The following is a 25,636-nucleotide window of genomic DNA, read 5'->3' on the forward strand; positions in this document are numbered from 1 at the left end:
TTCCCCTCCACTCAAAGGCAAGTTCTACTTGAGAGATTCTATAAAATCTTATGTGGGTCAAACCGACCCCAAACCAAGCTAACAATAGGAGCCTTAGGTGGAGATTCTTTTATCTAGATAAGTTAAAGGACTTTACTTTTGAGATTTGGCCTGCATGAACCAGTTCTAGGTGGGAACCACTGTGTCAGTCTGGATGGAAGTCTCTACATTTCTCCCTGATGTCATCTTTACTTGAGTCAAGTATCCCCAACTTCATTTTAATATAACACACTTCCAAATGATGCTAACCAATTAAATTTGATTGCTGTGTGATGGACCTCCTACAATTAGAAGGGTATATAAACTTAGACCCTGACCACCATTAGAGGTCTTTGGTCTGAGAGAGATGGCCATAGACCTCGTTTTTATTAATAACCCACAGGCCATATTAATACAATTATTAAATTACCCAGATACCATGTCCTTCATATTTTTAATCTTCACAAAGGGTATCCAGAAATGGAGGAACAAGAGGGTGAGAGATCTGGACCATACAAAAATACATGATAATAAGCTGATGGAAGTCAAGAAAAGACTTAAGGATAGCATGATAGCTCTCTTCAAGCATTTGGAGTTAGCTTTCTGGCTAACTCTACAATACCGTCTTATATGAAACAGACCTTCTCTGAGTTGTAAGAATATTTGGTCACCTCCTCTTTTTTCTTCCCTTGAAGAGGAATTGTTTTCTTATTTGATAATGAATCCATCCAACTGTATTCCAAAAATTTCCCTTGAATGATTCCCCTTTCTTTCACATCTTTTCTGTATCAAATGTTTTATTTATCCTAAATTGCTAGAGAATGTAGCTGAAAGACTGTGTACTCTATGAGGGCCAAAAAATTATAAAAAGCCAATCTACACCGTAAGAAGCTGAAATTGTTACCAAAACAAACAGCCCTCCTTAGAGTGTTAATAAATTTCTTTTCCTTTAGTTTGGTTACTCACTTTACTTGACCACCAGTATTGAGGACTAGTAGGTAAGATTGCACCTGGGTTCTTAAGGAACTCAGGCTGAGAAATCAGTTGCAACACAAAAGGTTACTGTGCTTGTCTCTAAAATGAAATGTGTTATTTTAAAAGCATATCTAGGAAACATAGATGTTTCTCATAAGGAAAGAAATAATAGATGAAGAAAAAATAGTTGAATATATTCCACTGTGTAGTCATGATGCTATTTAAGAGTTTCTTCCAGCAGAAGATATATTTCTGTTTTGGTAAATATACCAAAGAGAAATGAAGTAAAATTCTAGGACACTAGTATCAATGTGAAAATATCACTAGTTTTAAAGAATTGCATGTCAAGTGAATATTAATAAAGTATTTGGCACAATCATAATTTTACTGGACTTAATAAATTAAACCATTATTATTAAAACACATAAAGAAAGGGCATGTTGCTGGGTCTTTAAGGACTGTGCAGCGTTTTAGAGTGATATTCTCATTGCCTAACGGTTATTTCATACTTAGCCAGCCTTTGATCTGAAAAGGCTTGTGTCCTGTGACGTAGTAAGAGAGCCTCTACTTTGTGAGGGCATTGCACAGTCAGAGGGTTACCTAGGCCCAAATCAGAGGCTTTTTCTACTGAAAGGGCTGTGGCCACCACTGCCCTAAGGCAAGGTGGTGCTCCAGATCAGAGTCCAGAGTCCAGAGCCCAGTTTTTCCAGACCAGAATCCAGCTTCCTCCTGATGACATCTTACCACTTCAAGAAGATAAGAGAACTCAGAGACTTTATATGAACAGTTTTGTTTTGTTAGTTTTTGCTATCTCCTTCTGTTATTATATGCCATCTGTAACATGTACTCTCTGCAGAGGCCCTCCCTCTGCAAGACCAATGTCAAAATGTCGCGTTCATGAGGGACTGCCCCTCTGGACAAAACTTTTCTATCTCCCTTTTCTATACTGATATTAACATATTATTAGCTAGCATAGGATATTATTTTTGGCTGTTTCATTGAGCAAACTCATTCGTTTTTCAAATGAAACAAAGGGGGGGAATGTGGTAAAAAAATGGAAGTTTTAGCTGAATCATTTGAGAGTTGAGCGCACACTACTGAAGCGGTTTTTTGAAGGACTGCCTTTTTGGGGAGGAGACCACGACGAATAGCTGTGCGCCTGCGGCTGCCCGGAGAGCATGGCCAAGCACCATACTTCCGGGACACCAACTTAAAAGTGAGAGTGAAAACAGAAGTTCTCTCTCTGTCTCGTTCACACTAGCAGTAATGGCGCGTTTTGGTTATCAGCTCTGGTTCTCGGCCTGGCAGGCAGTTTTGGGATTCAGTGAATTTTATAAAAGAATATAGACTAAGCTTAGATCTAAGACTATTCATTTGTATTTCTACTTTCCTGTTTCCCTAATCGGTATCACCTGTTTGTTGTCTAAACAATAAAAGCTAATCCCTCACAGATTAAAGCTCAGAGGCTTCTTTTCTCAGTAGTCTGGGAGATATATAAGGAAAAAAGTTAAAGGGGAAGTTTAATGCTCTTACATCCAATTTTAAATCTCACAGGCAGAATAGTTGAAACAAGATATAAAAACTTCTATTTACCTGCATATTAACCTCTTAATAAATGAGAGTACTGTGGCCAGGCAGGTACAAACTTTAAACAACCGGAACTGTGTGATAGCCATGATGGGAAGCAGAACCTGTCAAAAAAAAAAAAAAAAGACAAAAATACATCAAGGAGATGTCATGAGCTACATACTTCTCTCCAAGCTGAAAATGTCAAATTTAATAAAAGGAACAATTCTGACAGCATGTGATAAAACATTTTTAAGCTTTTCCTTGGTAACCACAAATATAACAAGGTGTGTTTTAAAAGCAAATCTCTTGTCAAAAGATCATCTAGAAGGTTGAAGAGAACTTACATATAACAACAGAATAGACTTAATTTTTAAAATTCTTTATAAAAAGGGGCATTTAAGGTGAATTAAGCTGCTTTAATGAGGATTATTTAAGACTACTATTCACAGTGATTTGAAATATAAAGGGGAGCCATGTAAATGGGAATTGAGACAGTAGATTAATTCTAAGAGAAAACAAACCTTATTTGTGCATAGTTGTATTGTACCAAGGTAGAAAGAATGTATAATTCCAGGAAAGGGACATTGCTGTGAGTATTCTGGGAATAATCTCTGAGATAAGATTGCATAAATTTATCAGCTGTTCTGAGGGGGAAGATATCCTAAGACTTTAGGATTTAGGGAAAGTACTAAAAGGACTGAGGGTTTGAAGAAGTTGAAGAAATTTATTTTATTAAGTCCTATTAATTTCAATATTCCACTATACAGAAGGTATGAGCAGTCAGTCTATCAAGTGATGGCCCAAAGAAGAAGATATTTGAGAGGAAAAAAAAATCTTTCAGAATTGGAGAGTATCTCATAATTAGGGAGCAGTTCCAAGGATGGAAGGAGTTGGAGTCTTCAGTGAACTGGTCTCAACTGGAGTAAAGAAGAGTCATGTTTTAAGGAGAATAGGAAAAAGTTGTTGACATATCTAAGTGAGAATTCAATATCAAAGTATGTCCTTAACATTAGCAGAGACTAGAATAAATAAGTTGAAAAAGGTTGTGTAGGATGGAAAAGGTCAATGGATGAATATCCACTGTATGTATACACATGTGTGTATCATGTATATGTGCATACTTTTTTAATCTAGTAAGATAAAATCCAATTTCATAAAGACAAATTTAAAAAAATCAATTAAGAATGGATGTGAATGTCCTTTTAAAATTAAAACTATGAAATGGTATTTTTATTACTCTTTCTAGTACATATCAAGGTACAAGTACAAAGATACTGTCTATGTGGACAATACACAAAGCAATTCAGATCACCTATAAGCATGAAGAACATACTGCATCAAAAAAGCCTTAGATCCTGGAAAGAGAAAAAAATGTCATTGCATAAAGCTTTGTTTAAAGGGACAGCTAGGTGGCGCAGTGTATAGAGCACCGGCCCTGGAGTCAGGAGTACCTGAGTTCAAATCTGGCCTCAGACACATTACACTTACTAGCTGTATGACCCTGAGCACGTCACTTAACCCCAATTGCCTCACTTTAAAAAAGAAAAAAGCTTTGTTTAAGCTTTCCCAGAAGTAGTTCTTCCAAAAGATGTAGTTTTAAAATGAAATGAAAAATTTTTTAGACATCTAATACATAACACATAGTCTCTCAGTCAACCAGAACTTATTAAGTAGCTACTAAGTTTATCCCACAATATCTTATAATCAATCTAATTAAAGTGGCCTGAAATTTGATGCAATTAAATAAACGCATTAAATGGGACAGGTAGGTGGCACACTGTATAGAGCAGTCATGAATTCAAATCTGTCCTCAGACATTTGCTAGCTGTGTGACCCTAGGCAAGTCATTTAACCTCAGTTTGCATTAGTTTCTTTGTATGTAAAATGAGGATAATAATAGCATCTACCTTACAGAGTTGCTGTAAGGATCAAAATGATTTTTCTGGCTGAGTCAAACTGTTTAAGCATCCTAACATTATTTGTTTCAGTCCTTTTAAATAAAATTCTCACTGAAATACATTAGTAAACACATTTTATGATGATTCACGGTTATCATAATGAGCAATTACCATGTTGCACTGTTAATGTTTTAGAATACAGGCCTGGATTTATATTAATCCAAGGGCCATTTTACATGATTTGGTTTTTTTGTACAAACTCTGCTGACAATGATGACACTGATGCCAACTACGGCGACGAAAGCTATCGTTCCATTTTTCACACAAAGAGCACAAAATGTGCCACATGACCCCTTCTGCAAATAGCTCAAAATTGCACTTCTGGGATATCCTGTATATAAAAGATGCCTTTTTGCAAAATGAATGACTAAATCCTTTGATTTTAGCTTCTTTCTAATGTAAATTGTTTCTTCACCTTCAGTAAATTTTTCATTCTTTTTAAAAAATAGCAATATCCTGTAACTTCTCAGAAAAATTAAAATACTGCAGTGTAATAGAAAAAGAACTAGACTTGAGAACTAATCCTAAGAATTGAGCCCAAACTGTGTCTCTGACATTTGCTAGTTGTGTGACTCTACTCCATAGTTTTTTTCAGGAATAATAAGGAGACTAGATTAGATAAATTATAGTATAAGTTCCTTTTCCAAATTTTGAGCTATGATTTTACATTCCATTATCACTATATCAGTAACTACTGTAACCTCATTTAACTTCAGGACATTAAAATTTCCCTCTTATGTAATATATGTTTGCTGGGAGATTTGCTGCAGTGCTAGATGCTTACAGGCATGAAGACTAAGGTTTTACTCTGAACATAGATACACTGCAGTAATCCTAGATAAATGGTTATTACTGAACATAAAATTATTGACCATATAACCAAGATTATCCTACTATGACAGATTTTCTTAAACAAAAACTTTTTTAAATAGTACCTGTATTTTTCATTTGTAAAAGGACACCTTTTGGAATATACAAAATTTAGTATTTGATACTGTTAAATACAATTCCCCTTTATAAAAAATCATAAACACATCTATGACAATTTTCCACAATGAAGACTTTAATGGAGACTTTTCAAAATCTGAATGTAAGGATAATTTTGATTAGAATTCATACTTGGCCTTTAAGTCTAATCCCTTGGTTTTAGTAACAAAGTACTTACAGAAAAAAAGTATTTGAACAAAACTAAATTTTAACAGTTCTTTAAAAGCCCCACAAACTTGTAAATAAGAGCCAAGGTTTAAAATTTCAAATAAAGCACTTCATAAATTTTATTGTTAAATAAACAGTAAAATCATTGCAGCAAGTCATTTTTTTTTAAGTGAGGCAATTGGGGTTAAGTGACTTGCCCAGGGTCACACAGCTAGTAAGTGTTAAGTGTCTGAGGCCTTATTTGAACTCAGGTCCTCCTGACTCCAGGGCCAGTGCTCTATCCACTGTGCCACCTAGCTGCCCCAGCAATAGTCTTTTAACAATATTCCCTGTCTGGTATATTTAAGAAAATAATTATCTTAAAATAGCCACAAAGATGGGAAAATAAAATCCAAGAATGGTAATTTCTCTGTTTTCCATTCAGAAAAATCACCTAAATTGTGCCCAAGAAAGAATAATCAATCTAATAAGGATTTTGTAATATGTTGTTTAGAAGAAAGGTTTAAGGAAACAACTTCCTCCTTTCAAAGCATTAGAATAGAAATGCAATTGGTTTCACAATTAATGCAATCCAATAAACAGGTATTTATCTGAACTGTGGGAGTAAGTACAAATCAACATCCCAGATAGAGTAGGAAATACAGAAGAAGCATTTTTATCGCATTCTACTATGTTCCAGGCACTGTGCTAATTGATTTAATTTTTGTTGTTTTTTACAAATATTATCTCATATTATCCTCACAACAACCCTGCAAAATAGGTGCCATTTTTATTTCCATTTTGTAATTGAACAAACTAAGCTAAAACTTGTCCATGGTCATACAGCTAGTATGCGTCTGAAGGCAAATTTGAACTCAGGTCTTTCTTACTCCAGGTCCAGCATTCTTTACAATGTACCATCAGGTGCCTTTTTCTTTTGAGAAAGACAGTCCCTAAAGCAGAGGGTCTTAAATCTTCTGATCAGAAGCACCCTAAATTAATTTTTATATTATCTTGATATACTCTGTCCACTTGGCCTTGAAAGAAGTATATCTAAGGCATTTTGATTTCAATTCCTCTCAGTCTACAGACATGGTCAGTCTTTCCTATTATTAAAACATCCCTTTAATCACATTACCCCAAAGCTACCAACTCATACTTAACCCTTTTCATGTATTCTATGTACTAACCCAACTAGACTATACACCCCAATGATTCAATCAAACCAACAAATTCTTCTGGGACCAATCTCCCTTCTTGGGAATGTTTTTCTAGAACCTGTTTACATTGCTATTTCAAGGCTAAACTCAAGAGTCAAGCTCTTCCATAAAGTTTTCCTTAACTTGTCCGCCTCTCCATCTAAAAGCGATCATGATCTTCAAATTTCTCCTACCACTGTTGCCTGAACTTTTCATTTGCATTCAATTACTTGGACATATTTCACATTCCCTATTAGACTGGAAGTTTCCTGAAAGCAGAGCCTGTTAAACCTTTATTTCCTTAGGCCCTTCCTTGCACATGGGAAGCCATTAATAATTTGAATTGAGTAATGTAATATTTCCCCAAATTTGTTGTGAATACAAGAGTCACCATAATACCATGTTCTCTGGTCTTTTAACTCAACTTTCGTGTGACAACTTAAATTATACATGTCTGTGAGTATTCTTATTTGATATGTTTTGTTTCAACAATTGTCCCTTCCCAGCAAAGACTCAAAGTACAAGCTAACAGTATGATTAAGAGTAAATTGATTTTCAGAATGGTGAAACAGTTCTACCAACAATGAACTAGTAGGCCTAACTTCCCATAATCATTCCAATTATGTTTTTCAAACCTTTTCAATTAACTAATGTGAGGGGTAAAATTCTAGCTAGTCTGTCTAAAACATCTAGTGAGTGGTCGCCAATAAATTATAAGCTTTAGCAAAAGTTAGACTTTTAAGCATTTATTAAAGAGAATAAGAATTTGCCCCATTGCATTGTATCAGAGGTACTAAATTATTCCCTCCCCCCATCAATACATAGTTTTCTTTCCTAGAGTCATGCTCTTCCACAATGCTTCTCTATATATACTTAGTTCAATGTGGATACATTTCCCATTTATTTTTCCTTTAGTGTCATTTCTACCCTGTCATAATAACATGTGGGTCTGTGATTTTTGTGTCTGAGTGTTGTGGTTCCAATATCCTGAATGGGTAAAAATTTCTTACAGTGATCTTTGTAGCTCTTCCCCTCCACTTTTTTTTTTCTCTTTGTGATCTCAAAAATCTTTGGAATAACTTTGCTTAGGTGTTTACCACTTGCTGCTTCTCTTTTCTCTATGTTACTGCTCAGAACATTCCAACATTCACCTTAAGATTTTACAAGTTTATATACAAAACCAGTGTTGCTTTGGTGGCCATTTCTCTCCACTTTTCAAGTGAGTCAAATGTTTTTACTAAGATAATAATTTCTAGGCTTTAATTATCTTCTTGTTTTGGTAATAAATTTATATCAGTTACACTTCTATATATATCAATGTCATTTTGTCATATGTTTATGTTAATTACTCATTTGTATATTTCAGGACTGAGTTGTTTCAATTACACAACTTTTTCACATTATTAATTCTATCTTCTTACTAATTCTGATCTTTGTCTTGATAAGCCCACATGCCTGAACACAGAAAAATGATTCTGAGATAATGCCAACATCAATTTTCTTGATATTTTACATTATTTGGTGTTTGCCATATTTAATATCTATCCTTTCTGTCCTCGAAGTGTTGATTTAACTTGGAAAGTTCATATGGAGTTCTTTATGGCATTTCTCTATCTCTTTATCTTCAGCAACCAACTGCTTGTGCATAAGCTACAATTATTTTCTTTTTTTTTTTTAACAAATTTCTTTTTTTTTAAACAAATACTTGTCATAAATAAGCACAACAATATGAAATGATCCCATTAAATGTTTCCTGTTGCCCTTGTAGGGATGATAAAATTATCTCTCATGACTTAAATAAAGCTAACATTTATATAATTCTTTTTTTTTTTGTTTTTGTTTTTTTAAGTGAGGCAATTGGGGTTAAGTGACTTGCCCAGGGTCACACAGCTAGTAAGTGTTAAGTGTCTGAGGCCAGATTTGAACTCAGGTACTCCTGACTCCAGGGCGGGTGCTCTATCCACTGCGCCACCTAGCTGCCCCTATAATTCTTTAGAGCTTGCAAAATACATTATCACCCTAAAGCATAAACTCCTTAAGAACACAAATTACTTCAATTTTTTTGTCCATGTCCAGAATATATTATTAATTTTTTTTATTTTTTTATTTTTAGTGAGGCAATTGGGGTTAAGTGACTTGCCCAGGATCACACAGCTAGTATGTGTTAAGTGTCTGAGGCCGGATTTGAACTCAGGTACTCCTGACTCCAGGGCCGGTGCTCTATCCACTGCGCCACCTAGCTGCCCCCCAGAATATATTATTTAACAATTGCTTATTATCTCACATAGCCTAACAGCAAGCCTAGAAGGTAAGCATATTTCCCCCATTTAAAAAAAACAAAATTGAGGCTCAGAAAGATGTGACTTATTCATAAGCTAGAACCAAGATCTTTATGACAAGTCCAGCACTGCAGAACAGCTAAACAATTCGAATTACATACATACTTTAACTTGAAACTGCTTGTTCACGGGTAAACAAACTCTCTCATCCAGGAAAATAAACTGCTAGAAGTTAAAATTTAACATGCATAATTTCTTCCTAGTAGTATTCTTTAAAATAACAAAATAAGAAAGGCAGTCAAAAAATAGTTTGTGATAGACTCATAGTTGTTCAAGAGTCGGGCATCCTTCTGAAGCAGTGTACAAAGGTTTTAGAAAGAATGCAAGAAAGGTATGAAAAGAGAATTAACAGTTTTCTAAGATGTACAAAACTTTACTGAAGAAAATGAACTCCTTAAAAATTAGAACTGGCCAAACAAAAGCTAATGATTCCATGAGACATTAAGAAATAACAAAACAAAGTCAAAAGACTGAAAAAAATAGAAGAAAATATGAAGTATCTCACAAGAAAAACAAAGATCTGAAAAACAGATCGAGGAGAGATAATCAATGGAGCACTTGAAAAGCTATGAAGAAAAACACCCCAAAAACCTAGACATAAATCATAAATCAACACTGCCTAGATATCTTAAATCCGGAGGCAGAGTAGAAACTAAAAGAATTCACAATTCACACCTTGAAAAATGCCCCAAATGAAAATTTCAAGAATATTGTAGCTAAACCCAGAATTCCCAGGTAATTTTTTTTTAAATTGCAAATAGGTAGAAAAAATTCAAATGCTGAGGAACCACAATCAGAATCTCACAAAATCTATCAATAGATCAATAAACATTTACTAAGCATCTATTACAGGGGCAGCTAGGTGGCACAGTAGATAGAGCACCAGCCCTGAAATTAGGAGGACTTAAGTTCAAATCCAGCCTCAAACACTTGACACTTACTAGCTGTGTGACCCTAGGCATGTCACAACCCCAATTGTTCACCAAAAAAATAAAACAAAACAAAAAACTTGTTACTTAAAAAATGCCATAATAAGCATCTATTACATACCAGGCACTAAACTAAGTGCTAGGAGCAAAGAGAGGCAAAAGAAAATCCCTGATCTGAAGGAGTTTACAATCTAATGGGAGAGACAACATACAAATATATGCAGAGCAAACTATGTACAAGATAAATTGTTGTTGGTTTGTTGTCAGGGTGATCTCATAACTTGCACTGAATTGGATTTAAGTGAGGGAGGGCTGTGCAAGGTCACTAGTCTCACTCTATATTGGAGAGCCATCTGGGTCCAGAGGCAAGATATACATCAGGATAATTGGAGATGACCCTGGATGTTTTAAGGCAATTGGGGTTATTTGCCCAGAGTTACACTAGTAAGTATCTGAAGTAAGATTTGAACGCAGATTCTCCTAATTCCAGGGCCAGGCATTTCAGGCATAGAGAACAGCCAGGCAAAGTGCCCAGAGGCATGAGATGGAGTGTCTGGTTCATGGAACAGCCTGTTCTACTGAACTGAAGAGTATATGGTAAGGGAGTAAGATATGAAAGAGCTAGAAAGGTAGGAAGGGACTCAGATTATGAAAAGGTTTGAATGCCAAACAGAACATTTTATATTTGTTCATAGAAGCAAAAAGAAGTCACCAGAGTTCTTATAGGGAGTGACACAAATAACCCTCAGAACTATCATTACAAGGGCTCTTAAAGGAGTCTAATAAAGCTAAGGGCCTTAGTATGATCTCAAAAAAAGAACTAAAGTATGACGAAGAAGAATACACTGGGAAAGTGTCAAAAGGAGAAGAATGGGAAAAATTACCTCACATAAAGAAGAGTATAAACAATGGAGAAGAAAGTGGGCAGGAGGGGAAAGGGGGAACACTTGAACTTCATTCTCATCTGAACTGATTCAAGGAGGGAAGGACATACATTCACAGACAGATAAGTACAGAAATTCATCTTAGCTAACATGGAAATTGGAGGGAAAAGGAGTGGGGAGTAAGGATAAAGAAGGGAGGCAGTGGTCAGAAGTAATGGATCAGAAACCAGAATCTAACAAATGTTATTTACAAGAAACACATTTAAAACAAAAAGATAAAGGAATTAAAATAAGGGGCTGAAACAAAATCTATCAAGCTTCAGCTTAAATAAAAAAAGGAAGGAGTAACAATCATGGTCTCAAACAAAGTCAAAAACACCTAATTAAAAGTGATCAAAATGAGGGGCAGCAAGGTGGCACAGTGGATAGACCACTGGCCCTGGAGTCAGGAGAACCTGAGTTCAAATCCAGCCTCAGATACTTAACACTTACTAGCTATGTGACCCTAGGCAAGTCACTTAAAACCAATTGCCTCACCAAAAAAAAAAAAAAAGTGATCAAAATGGAAACTGTATTTTGTCAAAAAGTATCATAGACAATGAATTAATATCAATACCAAACATATATGTGTCAAATGGCATTAGCATCGAAATTCTTAAAAGGAAAAGTTAAGGGGACAGCTAGGTGGCACAGTGGATAAAGCACTGGCCCTGGACTCAGGAGGACCTGAGTTCAAATCTGGCCTCAGACACTTGACACTAGCTATATGACCCTGGGCAAGTCACTTAACCCTCATTGCCCCACCAAAAAAAAAAAAAAGAAAAAAAAGGAAAAGTTAAGTGAGTTATAGGATGAAATAGAAAGTAAAACTATATTAGTTGAAGACTTTAAGTCATCCCTCTCAGACCTAAACAAATATGACCATAAAAGCAGAGAGGTTAATAAGATAAACAGAATTTTAGAAACATTAGATATGATTAGACTAATGAAGAATACTGAATGACAATAGAAAGGAGTATACTTAATTCTCGGCTAATGCACAGCACCTTCACGAATAATGACCATGTATTAGGGCATGTAAACCTCACAAAGAGAAGCAGGAGAGCAGAAATATTAAATGCATCTTTCCCTGAACATAATGCAATATAAATTATATTCAATAAGGGACTTTTGAAGCATAGATTAAAAATTAATTGGAAACGAAATAAATTAATCCTAAAAAAGAGTGAGTCAAAGAACAAATAATAGAAACAATCAATAAATGCATTAAAGATAATAACAATGAAATAACATGCCCAAATATGTAGGATGTAGGTAAAGTAGCACTTAGGGGAAATTTTATATCTCTCAAAGATATATATTCTCTCCATAAAAGAGAAATAGATCAAGAAGTGGAGCATACACCTAAAAAAATCTAGAAAAACAAGTCACCCCCCCCAATTAAAACCAAAATAGAAATCCTGAAAATGAGAGATTAGTAAAAATGAAAGTTTAAAAAATCCATACATACGCTTAAGCTAATCTGATTTTTTTTAAAGAAAACCAAATTGCCAATATTAGAAATAAAAAGGTAAATTTACAACTAAACGCAGAGAATATTAAAGCACTTATTAGGTGCTATTTTGACCAACTACATGCCAATAAAACTATTAATCTAAATGAAATAGATTAATATTTTCAAAAACATAATTTGCCTAAATTAACAGAACAGGAAACAGAATGCTTATATAATCCTATCTTAGAAAAAAAATAAATGGAACAAGTCATAAAAGGGCTCTCTAAGAAAAAAATTTTATAAGCAAATTCTATCAAATATCTAAAGAACAATTCCAGTGTTACATAAATTGCTTGAAAAAATAAGTAAAGAGGGCATTCTAACAAATTCCTTCTATGATACAAATATGATCTTGACACCTAAACCAGGGAGAAGTAAAACAAAGAAAACTACAGACTAATTTCCGTAATGAATATTGATGCAAAAGTTTCCAAAAAAATACAACCAAGGAAATTACAACGAAATATCACAAAGATCATACACTATGACCAGGGTCGATTTATACTAGCAATACAGAGCTAGTCAAATATTAGAAAAACTATAAAAATAATTAACCACATCAATAACAAAAGCAACAAAAATCAAAATATTAATTCTTTTGACAAAAAACAACACTAATTCCTGTTAGAAAAAAAAAATAAAAACCAGACACTAAAAAGCACAGATATAAATGGAGTTTTCCTTAATATGAAGAGTTGTATCCATCTAAAACTATGATCAAGCATTGTTTGTAATGGGAATAAGCTAGAAGCCATTTTAAATAAGAACAGAAGTGAAGCAAAGATGTCCATTATCATTTTGTTATTGTTATTCAGTCTTTTTAGTCATGTCCAACTCTTTGTGACCCAATTTGGGGTTTTCTTGGCAAAGATACTAGAGTGGTTTGCCATTTCCTTCTCCAGCTCATTTTACAGATGAGGAAACTAAAGCAAACAAGGTCAAGTGACTTGCCATGGGTCACACAGCTACTAAGTGTCTGAGACTAGATTTGAACTTAGGAAGAATCCTGACTCCAGGTCCAGTGGTCTATTCACTGTGCCACCTAGCTGCCCTATTCACTATCACTATTAGTGTTCAATACTGTATTAGATCCCCAATTGAGAAATGGTCAAACAGACATTTTTCAGATGAAGAAATCAAATCTATCTACAGCCATATTAAAAAAATGTTCTCAATCACTATTGATTAGAGAAATGTAAATTAAACCTACTCTGAGGTACCACCTCAAACCTATCCAATTGGCAAATATGACAAAAAAGAAAAAGATAAGTGTTGGAGAAGATGTGGAAAAATTGGAACACTAATGCACTGTTACTGGAGCTGTAAACTGATTGAACCATTCTAGAGAGCAATTTGAAACCAATGCCCAACCATGCCCAAAAGGCTATAAAACTGTGCATACCCTGTGACCCAGCAATACCATAACTAGGTTTATATCCCAAAGAGATCATAAAAAAGGGAAAAGGACACACATGCACAAAAATATTTATAGCTGCTCTTTTTGTAGTGGCAAAGAATTGGAAATTGAGAGAAAAGATAAGCAAATGGATTTCAGAAAAGCCTGAAAAGACTTACAGGAATTGATGCTGAGTGAAATGAGCAGAACCAAGAGAACATTGTACACAGTATCAATAACACTGTGTGCTGATCAACTGTGATAGACCTAACTCTTCTCAGCAATACAATGATCCAAGACAATGCCAAAAGACTCATAATGGAAAATGTTCTCCACATTCAGAAAAAGAACTATAGAGTCTGAATGGAGATTGAAGCATACTATTTTCACTTTTGTTGTTACATTTTTGTTGTTTATTCTTTCTTGTGTTTTTTCCAACCCTTTTGTTCTGATTTTTCTCTTACAACATGACTAATGTGGAAATATGTTTTAACATGACTGTTAATGACATGGGGCTTAGGATAACTCAGAAGTTTCTCCTGTGGGAAGCAAAACCAAAGATGACCAGATAACAGCACAGACATATCAAGGAATCAAGGGACTATTAAAGTTTAAATTGACTAACTAGATATCAGGACAGACACACCTAAGAAAATTCTATAGCAGGAATGTTACTTATGTCTGGCTTCTACCTGATCTGAGCTAGAAGACAGAGATAACCCCAGAGGTCAGGACCATCATTCAAAAAAAAAAAAAATGCCCCTTCTCAGGAATATGACAAGCATCCAAGTTTTCCCCACTCCACCTCAAAAAGGAACTTTGCATTTTCAGGTGGACACCTCATCTATCCTCTATAAAAGCTTTTGCCTTCCTTCTGTTCTGGGAGGATGTTTCTAATTGTGAGAATCAGAGCGCCACCCCCTGCTGAAAAAGACATTGTGAGAACCAGGGCAACACCCCACTGAGGAGAAAGAATGTGACTAGTGTCCCAGAAGTTACATCTACTCATAGAACCACCTGTAAGTCATGTCAATCAATGCTACCAGCCAATTATCTTGGAGCTGTGTGGGGACTGCTCCCTCTTGCAGTCCCACAGAGAGCTTCTGCTTAAGGAGAAAGGTGGATCCTCCTTTCCATTGGAGGTTTTGGTAGTGGCAGCAGCAGCAGGTGCAGGGATCTAGGCTTCTTCTTTCTGAACTCCACATGCATTTCCTCTCTCATTTGCTAACTTCTCATACACTTTAATAAATTCTTAATGCCCAAAGACTGGTGCTATAACCTTCTAATTTAAGGTGACCACACATTAGATTTTTAGACATCACAGTTAGATTTTTATTTATTTATTTTTTTCGGGGCAATGGGGGTTAAGTAACTTGCCCAGAGTCACACAGCTAGTGTCAAGTGTCTGAGGCCAGATTTGAACTCAGGTCGTCCTGAATCCAGGTCTAGTGCTTTATCCACTGCGCCACCTAGCTGCCCCCAACACAATTAGATTCTTAAACATCACAGTTGGCAACCATGAAATGGAATGCTGAACCCTCAATCTTCTGATCTTCTGGTAGGATAAGAAATTTTCCCCTATTTCTTATGTGCCTGTCCCTTTCAATTTCAAGGTAGCCACTAAGTAACTAAGTACCCTTTTTCTAATTTTAGCCTATTTCTAGTCCCTTTACTTTTTCCAATGGATCTTACCTTCTTGGGGTTTTTTGTTTTGTTTTGTTTTTTTGTGGTTATTCATTCAGGCCAGGATTGAAATCCTGTTTACCCTTGGTCCTTATGAATTCGAATATTCTATTCCTATTTTTATTCTTACTTTTCTTTGCGTTATAGTGAGGAAATTTCTGAATTACAAAAAGGGGACTGATAATACTATAGAAATTTAAAACACCAAAAAAGACTATAAATACCAGAACATACCATATAATACAGGGCTCTCCCCTAGAGAAAATAATCCTAGCATGAGACTCTCATAAACTACTGATTCAGCCAGGCATGAAGAAAGCAAGGCTTATCAATGTGTTTTATGTGTCATAAAAAATATTTTAGCTTAGTAGAGAACCAATAACACTGAAAACTCTACAAATGATCCTACACTTTGATTCCCCCAAAGTTATTGGAACCTCTGGAATGTAGCAAATAAGAAACTGATCGAAAAGGGGGGAAAAGATGGGGAATCCGAGCCTGTTTCTCAGGCTGAAGTGCCAACCAAGGAAATAAAAAAGAAAAAAAGAGAAAATTCACCTATAGAGGAGACAGAGAAGATAAAAATTCTTCCCCTTCAAGAGGTCCCCACCCATGATAAAAAGAGTATTGTAGTAAAGCTCAGGCACTATATACCTTTTGGCCCCAAAGATTTAAGTTTATGGAAACGAGAAATTCTTAAATTTGATGAGGATCCCACAGCAGTTATCAGCCAGATTGGGGCTATTTTCAGAGGACATCAGCCCTCTTGGAATGATGTTACTGATTTCATGGAAATGATATTATCCCCAGGGGAAAGAGAGCTGATATAATAGCCACAGCGAACTCCTTAGAAACATCAGGAAAAGTTGCTAATGGATGGCCTTTAGAAGACCCTGAGCATTTTAATATGTTGAAGGAAGCAAGAGAAACACTGTTGAAGGCAATGGAATCCTGTGCTAAAAGGACTGATAACTGGAAAAAATTTATAAATATAGTTCAGGAACCTAATGAAAGACCAAATAAATTCTATGACAGACTGTGTAAGAATGCCAGACAATATGCTACACTGGACCCATTAGATGCTAGAGATGCCAATGTTATCTGTTCTCATTTCTTACTAGAAATACAGAAATATTTTGAAAGACAGTGTCCAGGTTGGAATACCTTGAGTTCTGACAGACTTAACAGCAACATATATTTATGAAGGAAATGAGAAGGAAGAAAGGAACAGACAAGGCATTTTAGCTCCAGTACAGGAAATAACGAGGCAGCAAGGCTAAGCAGTTGAGACTCACTATCAACCTCAGTATCGCTATCAACCCCCTAGATTTTGCTATGGGATATTGTGGAATGGTCTTAATGATAACAGGCACAGCAGGTTTAAGGACACCTACATCAATAGAGGAGGAAGCCCATAAGGACTCAGGAATATCAGAAGGATTTCAAATACAGTCCCCACTGTTTCCTGACTGTCTGGGATCAAGATTGGCAGTAAGTGAACAGTATTCTCTGGCAATTCCAGGGAAATGCCACCATCTGGAGAACATGGTATGGTTGCTCTAAGTTTACAAAGGAGGTCACGACCTGATAGGTTTTCAGGAGAGTCAGGCATAAGTAGAAATGAATGTTCTACTGTTAATGGGCCCAGATTCACTATGCGAGGGGTTAATTTTACAACTGTTTGAGCTTTTCCTGAAACTCCAGCTACATTTAGAGATCCAATAGATGTACATTCAGGGTCAGGTTTGCTCACTAGGACTGATCTCAAGGCTCCTGTATCTAATAAACAATCATAATAAGTATCTCTAACCCTAAGGGTTACATGGGGTTCATTACTTTGGGGAGGTGAATGGACTGGCACAAGAGGGCTAAAAATTTCAGGGTCTGGAAAGGTAAAGTCTTCAGATTCAGCCATCCTTTCCCCTCCCCTACACCATCAATCCTCTATATCTTTCTGATCTGTACCCCTTTGAGAGAACCTGTAACTGTTTTCATTCTGCTCACCTATGTCTCTCTGAAAGGGTCTGTTTCGCCTAAAAAATAATATCTACCTTACAGGGCTGTTGTGGGAACTAAAAGTGATAACATATGCAAAGTGCTATGCAAAGCATGTGTTATATGTTATATAGTTGCCATTGCAATTGATATATTAGATGCCCCTTAGTTAAGTAGATTATATAAATTTGCCAGAATATTGATACCATCCCCAATTTAATGCAGGCTGATAACAGTTCTTTTCTTTTCTTTTCTTTTTTAGTGAGGCAACTGGGGTTAAGTGACTTGCCCAGGGTCACACAGCTAGTAAGTGTTAAGTGTCTGAGGCCGGATTTGAACTCAGGTCCTCCTGACTCCAGGGCCGGTGCTCTATCCACTATGCCACCTAGCTGCCCCAACATCCCTTATCTAGAGAAGTCAATGAGGGAATTTCTTCTATAATTGAGGCTTTGACAAACCAAGGCATAATTGTTCCATGCCCTTATTCCCCATGCAATACCCCTATTTTGCCAGTTAAGAAGCCTAAGCCTGGGCCAGATGGCAAGCCTGTTAACTGTTTTATACAAGATCTGTGAGCAATTAATTCCTATGTTATACCTAGACATTCGATAGTGCCTAACCCTGCTACTATCATTTCCTCAATCTCATGTGAGGCAACATGTTTCACAGTGGTAGATCTCTGTTCTGGTTTCTTTTTGATACCAGTACATCAGGATTCCGAATACTTGTTTGCCTTTACCTGGAAGAACAGACAATGGACTTGGAGGGGTTTGCTGACAGTCCCACACTATTCTATCAAATTTTGCAACAGGATTTAGCTAATGACCTTTAAAGGTTCCACTTTAGTCCAATATGTAGATGACTTACTCTTGGCTGCACCTAATGCTGAGATTTGTCAGGAAGACAGCTGACACCTGTTATTAGAGCTGCACAAATGAGGCCATAAGGTCTCTAAGTCTAAAGTACAACGGTGTCTACCTCAGGTGGAATATTTGGGTTTTGTTTTGGCCACTGGCACATGATCCATTTCTCCTAAGGGTGTCCAGACTATTCAACAACTCTCTGCTGCCTCTACTAAGAAGCAGCTAAGGGCTATTCTGGGAGCAGCTGGATATTGCATACAATGAATGCCCTCTTTTGGTGAAATTACTAAGCCCCTTCTGTCCCAGAACCTTTACAGCTGGATTCCCAGCATCTTTCAGCTATAACAATTAAAATGGTCCTTGTTATCAGCACCTGCACTAGGACTCCCAGACTACAGTAAGTCTTTTACTCTTTTTGTACATGAACAGAGAGGAGTAGCTTCTGGGATCCTGACTCAAAAATTAGGACCTGTCCAGTGCCCAATAGCTTATTATTCTACTCAACTTGATTCTGTAGCTGCTGGCATGCCACCTTGCCTTCAGGCTGTGGCGGCTGCTGTTGGCTACTGCTCTTTTGGTAGAAAAAGCCTCTGATCTGGTCTTAGGTAACCCTCTAATCGTGCAGTGCCCTCATGAAGTTGAGGCACTGCATCATAGGACACAGGCTTTTTCAGATCAAAGGCTCACTAGATATGACATAACCCTATTAGGAAATGAGAGAATCACTTTAAAGCATAGTACAGTATTTAGTATAATGTCTGGTACATAGGAGGTACTTAATAAATATTTATTGATTGATTGGTACTAGATAAGAAATAAGAGTGATGAGTGAAACTGATTAGATACACAATACAAATATACAGAAGCAAGTAAGTTTCAGTAACCTAGTCTTTGATATACCAAATATTCCACTCACTATACGACAAAAAAACTTTTGGGAAAACTGAGAAGTAGTCTGATAGAAACTAGGAATAGACCAACATCTGACACCATATATAAACATAACCTCAAAAGGGGTGCATGACTTAGACATAAAAAGTAATAAAACAAGCAAATTAGCAGAACAGAAAGGAAATCACCTGTCACATCTATGACTTGGGGAAGAGTTCATGACCAAATAGGAGACAGAGAAGTTTACAGGAGGGAAAATGAGTAATTTTGATCAATTTTTTTTTTCTTAACAAAACCAATGCAGCTAAAATTAGAAGACAAACAGGATATTGAGGGAGGGAGATCTTTGCAGCAAATTTCTCTGATAAATCCATCATTTCTAAGATAAATAGGGAACCGAGTCAAATTTACAATAAGAGATAACCCACAACTGATAAACAGGCAGTTTTCAGAGGAAGAAGTCAAAACTATCAGTAGTCATCAAAAAAATGCACTAAATTTTTATTTGTTGTTCATGACACCATTTGAGGTTTTCTTGGCAAGATAGTAGAGTGGTTTGCCATTTCTTTCTCCATCTCAATTTATAGATGAGGCAGACAGGATTAAGTGACTTGTCCAGGGTCACACAGTTAGTAAGAGTCTGAGGCCTGATTTGAATTCAGGAAGATGAGTCTTCCTAACTCTGGTGCTATACGGCACTGCAACACCTAGCTGCCTAAATTTCTATTAGAGAAACACAAATTAAAACAATTCTGAGGTACTACCTCATAGCCATAAGATTGGCTAACATGACAAAAAAAGAAAAATTATAAATGCTGGAGGGGATATGGGAAAACAAGCACATTAATGTATTGTTGGTGGAGCTGTGATCTGATCCAACCATTCTGGAAAGCAATTTGGTACTATGTCCAAAAGATCATTAAACAGCCTTTGAACCAGCAATAATGCTACTTGGGCCACACTCCAAAAAGATCAAAGAGGAAAAGGAGATTATTTGTATATGTGTGTATGCATGTATATATGTATATAAATTACACCTATGTGTATAAATTACATGTGTATATGCAGGTATACACATATATACATATATACATCCATACACATATTTATTCATTGAAGCTTTTTGTTGTGGCAAAACATTGGAAACTGAGGGATGTCCATCAACTGGAGAATTGCTAAAAAAGTTGTGGCATATGAATATAATGGAATACTATTGTGTTGTATGAAATGATAAAGGGAATGATTTCAGAAAAACCTGGGAAGACCTATATGAACTGATGCAAAGTGAAGTGGGCAGAACCAGGAGAACAATCAACATAGTAAAAACAATATTGTAACAAAAACTGAATTAATACAATGGCCCACTAGAATTCTAAAGGATTCAAGATGAAATGTGTCCAGAAAGAGAACCTATGGACTCAAGAGGGAAGATAGAACCATCTTCCTTCCTTCCTGTAGACAGAAAAAGAACTAGAATTTTGAATGGGGGAGAGCGCTACATGTAGAACAGGGTAGCTTTGGAAAGACAGAAAACCAATTAAGAACACAAGGTGGGGCAGCTAGGTGGCACAGTGGATAAAGCACTGGCCCTGGATTCAGGAGGACCTGAGTTCATATCCAGCCTCAGACACCTGACACTTACTAGCTGTGTGGCTCTGAGTAAGTCACTTAACCTCATTGCCTCCATAAAAAAAAAAAAAAGCACAAGGTGCTCGGGTAACAAGAATTAAAGGGGCTGAGGGAATGTTCATGATTTTTGAGGAAGCTACTGTCAAGTTACATCACATTTCAGAAAGAGCACTGGATTTGGAGAGAGGATTTAGGTTCAAATACCCAGCCCTGCCCAAGGCAACTCATTTCTCTGAAGCTCAGTTTCCTTATCTGTAAAATGAGAGGATCAGACCTGACAAACAGTAAGATATCTTCAACCTCCACATCTAGGATCCTATAACCTCTACTCTACAAAACCATCCTGGTAATCCCTACAAATGCAAAGTAGACCCCTACCTCCTGTGCATAAATCTGCTATCTATAAATAAAAAGACAACTCTTTTCTTTTGTACTTTAAAATTTAAAAAGCTTTGCTTTATAACAACCTTATGAAGTAGCTGATAAAAAGCATAATCTATTTTACAAATGATGAAACTGAGACAGACATTAAATGATTTGCCCATGTCACATGGATATTAGATATAGAATTAGATAAGAAAAAATGTCACTCCTCACTTCAAATCCAGTGTTCTTTTAACTATGCCTTTTTGCTGCATCCTCTTTATTAGTATATATTTAAGCAATACTTGATGAACTGAATAACTGAATATACAGAGTGAAATGGGCATACAATACAGATAAATTATATTTACCTACTGAAACCAATTTGGAAATAGCAATTATTCCTGTCGGTAAAATACAAGTAATTACAAGTACCTTTTACTCCCAAACTTTGCTTCCTAAATTATCAAGAATTTCCTCATTCCATGCTACTATAATCTTTATAACTAAAGATACTGCTACTGAATTTGATGGTAATAACATATTTATAGTGTGGCAAGGTGGACAGACTTGGTCTGGAAGACAGACCAACTTAGCAATTCACAGCCTCTCCATGTTCTAGGCCACTTGCTAAATAAAAATCAACATCAAAGGTGTTGATCTGCATTGGTTAAGTTAGTTTACTTACTTATACAATAATTCCCTATGCCAATGAAATCACAAATCAAGTCCCTACCTCTAGTATATTTGGTATACTGAATTTTGCAATACAACAAAAGCATCATATGGTCTGTGAATACTGCAGCACAAACCATTTTATTAAGAAATTTAGGTTTGTGCTACCCATTTATACTTCTTTGCTAGCATTTAAGGTACAGAATTTTATTTTCTTTAAAATAACACCATGACAACTTTTTGCTCCAAAACTTTTAACACTAACTTTAAAATTTAGGATTCAGTCTTTGGTCTGAGAGAGCCAAACAACCATCCTGTTATTAATAACCTGATGGTCTTATTAATGAAAAGATTAAGTTTAGAAAAAAATTTCAGGCCTCAGCAAAAAGGGGAAAAATTTTGTCATCATTCCATAATCAAAAAGATATATACAGGGGCAGCTAGGTGGCACAGTGGATAAAGCACTGGCCCTGGAGTCAGGAGGACCTGAGTTCAAATCCAGCCTCAGACACTTAACACTAGCTGTGTGACCCTGGGCAAGTCACTTAACCCCAATTGCCTCACTAAAAAAAAAAAAAAAGAAAAGATATATACAAACAGGTACCTAGCATATACTTAACACTCATAAAATATTCTTAATTAAGTTAAAACAAAATTTTGTTCTAGTGGTATATACAGAGATGTTGCCTATAGCAGAAGCACCAGAACTGTACTAAATAATCAATAAGATTTAAAAACCCTCAATAGCTGCTTTGTTATTTGTAAGAAGCTAGCATGTATGGACAGGACTATTTTCTACCTATCTCCTTTAAATGTGCCACACAATAAGCATACCTGTCAGGATTACAAAAGTATGAGAAAAACTCAAGAGGTTATTTAGTGTACATTATGTTACACTCTTCTGGAATACTTCTCATGTAATTTATATGAAATACCCAACAATATTTAAAGCAAACGGAAACCTATCAAAAGCATATGCTTCCTTGACGAAGTCCTATATTAAAGAGGGCACTGTTTTCTTTTCCAAGTGACCGGCCTAATACACCAAGTACTACATGTTACTCATACATGTGAATGCCAGATACAAACTATCCAACTTAATATATTAAATCTCATTCAAACCACATCTCTTTAAAATCCTGCTCACTGTTTTATTGAAATTTTTGAAATTGTTTTAAAATGAGACCAAAAAAGAGAAAATTAATTTTGTCTTTGGTTACTTTGTAAAAAAAGTTACTAATGCAAATTTCTGAAGGGTTTACTGTAGTGTCATCTAGAAAATCGTTAACATTTCTACTCTTAAGAAACTAACAGCAATGTTATACTGAGAAAATAACGCTAATGGAAGTACAACTCCAAAACAAAAAAAGGCATTACAAGTTGAAGGTTCAAATTTACCTTTTGCTAAGGTAACACAGAAATCAAATCAAGCACATAAACTAATTAGAATTAAGCTGTCAATGTCACTTAAAGAATATTTTCTATCTGCATTTGCCAACCCATAATTCAAAGTTAAAGATGCATTAAGTAGAATCCACTTTTCATATAAAACACATTAGATACTATGTCCTGTGTTTCTAATATTGTGGTTTTGTAATCTTAATGCCAAATTAAAGAAATTATGTGATCAAGCACAATACAGGCATTCCTACTTTTGTGGCACTCATTTTGTGGCCTCTCATTTTACATGTCAAAAAATAAAAAAAGAAATTAGTTAATACAGCTTCTTGGGAAAAGGCCAGTCGAATATTGTGATATTACATAAGCTACCCACAAAGAAAGATGATAGAGTATTAGAATTTGAAACGCATTTTGGGGCATGGTCAACGTGAGAATGTCTTGCCTGACTTTGTTTATGATGCAAGGGTTCTGTATCTCTCTTGCCATTATCTTTATTTCTTTCTAGTGGGTGGTATGAGAATAACGGGAAGAAACATGATAATTGGGGGTGGGGGGGAGAAGTATATACGTTTAAAAAAAGAGAAAGAAACAAATAAATCAAATAGGCTACCACCAGTCCAAAATACTTAGGAAATTCCTGAGTCTATTATTAATCTCCCGGAAGTAAATTCTGGAGACCTGTGTTCTAGTCCTGGCCACGTTTCTTGCCATGACTCACACAGGGAGTCAAGCCAATAAAAATATGCCACCTCAGGGATCTTATAAAGTCTAAGATGGCAAGATTAAAGTTCTTTAATCAAAAATCAAAGGGCCCTTTGAGCTTTTCCGAAGTGATTATTTGCAAAGCATAATCCTAAAGTCCAGTAACACCTTAATTCTCAAGAGCTCAATTTGCTTTAACACTTAAGTCCCAACAACCCACCTTAGAAGTGGAGGGGGGAGGGGGGAGGGTCTGGAGAGCTATTGTAGCTACTTTATCAGCCGGAGAGCTCTACAAAGTGTCATTTCAAGTCCACACACACCAATCAATGCCCGTGCACGCAACATGACGGGAAATGCCCGGCCAAGGGAATAAGAGGACGCACAACTAGAAACAGCTGGCAGGGGCCAGGCCAGCTGCCCGAGGGCACTTCAGAGCGCTAGTCCTGGGACACTAGGTACTGTTGGGAAAAGCAGCCTCACATTTTTAAGAGAATGTTTTGTTAAAGGGGAGGTTGGGAGCAAAGTGAGGTGTCCCCTAAAGAAAGATCCTCCTCCCCCCCCCCCCATCCCCAGGGCTGCGTAAAGGAGCTAGGACGCTAGCAGCGAACATGGTCATAGCCACCCTCACCCTGGGGGGAAGGGGGTAGGGAGGGGTGGTCAGCCTGACCCGGAACCAGTCCCTAGGCTCGCAATGGTAATGGGGATGGGGGGGGACTGGGGGGGGGCGAAAAGGAATAAAGGAGCGGGAAGGACCCAGAAAAAGGGCAGTTGGGGGAGGGGGCGTGCGGGGATGGTGGGGAAAGGAGAGGGAGGGGGAAGCACGTAGGACTGAAAGGAGGGGGACCCCCCCCAGTCGCGGGCGCGCGCGGTTCACACACTCACCTGCCCCTCCCCCTCCCCGCCAGCCCGGCGGAGGCTCCGAGCTGCCGCGGGCCGCGCGCGCACGCAGGCACGCGCGCGTGCGCTCGTCCTCGGCCTTACTCAGCGGCTCATTCAAAGCCACGCGCGGGCTCGCCGCCGTCTTCTACGCCGAATCGCAGCCATGGCTCTCCGCCTCCTCCGGGGAAACCCTCTTCCCGCCTCCCGCCTCCCTCCCTCTTCGCCCCTCCCCACGTTTCCTTCCTTGTATCCCTAGTCTCTAGCAGCAGCCTGGTCTTCCTCACTTCCTCACCCCGCCCCTTGACTCGCTTAGACCAATTGGCTTGGGGCCGCCGGTCACGGGGCGGAGCCACGAGCCAATGAAGACTACGGTCCTGAGCCGCGGGGTGGGACGTTTGCCTGTTCCGTCGCGTGTTGCCTTTGTGACCGTTGTGTAGCTTGCCAGCCTCTTCCTCTTTCTGAGGCACTGCCGGCTTGCTTGTCCCATCGGCCTCGGGTCTGGCTATTTCTCGGATGCTGTGTTCCCTCACACCCCTGAAAGCCTTCGCAACTGTGTCACAGACGGTGGCGAAGCGAATACGAAGAGCGAAACTAAAGCC

At 37.2% G+C, this 25,636-nt stretch overlaps 1 protein-coding gene across 1 annotated transcript in view; it reads right to left on the minus strand.

The window, feature by feature from the left end:
• Positions 1-25,222, minus strand: part of EBAG9 (estrogen receptor binding site associated antigen 9) — a 41,032-nt gene extending 15,810 nt beyond the window's left edge. Inside the window, exons 1-2 of the mRNA XM_043975708.1 lie at positions 25,041-25,222; positions 2,587-2,684 (exon numbers count right to left, since the gene is read on the minus strand). Coding sequence (XP_043831643.1) covers positions 2,587-2,669 — 83 coding nt within the window. The 5' untranslated portion in view covers positions 2,670-2,684; positions 25,041-25,222. The remainder of the gene's footprint in view (positions 1-2,586; positions 2,685-25,040) is intronic.
• Between the last annotated feature and the right edge of the window lie 414 nt (positions 25,223-25,636).

The sequence above is a fragment of the Dromiciops gliroides genome, chromosome 1 (genome assembly GCF_019393635.1).
Source record: "Dromiciops gliroides isolate mDroGli1 chromosome 1, mDroGli1.pri, whole genome shotgun sequence".
Lineage (NCBI taxonomy): Eukaryota > Metazoa > Chordata > Mammalia > Microbiotheria > Microbiotheriidae > Dromiciops > Dromiciops gliroides.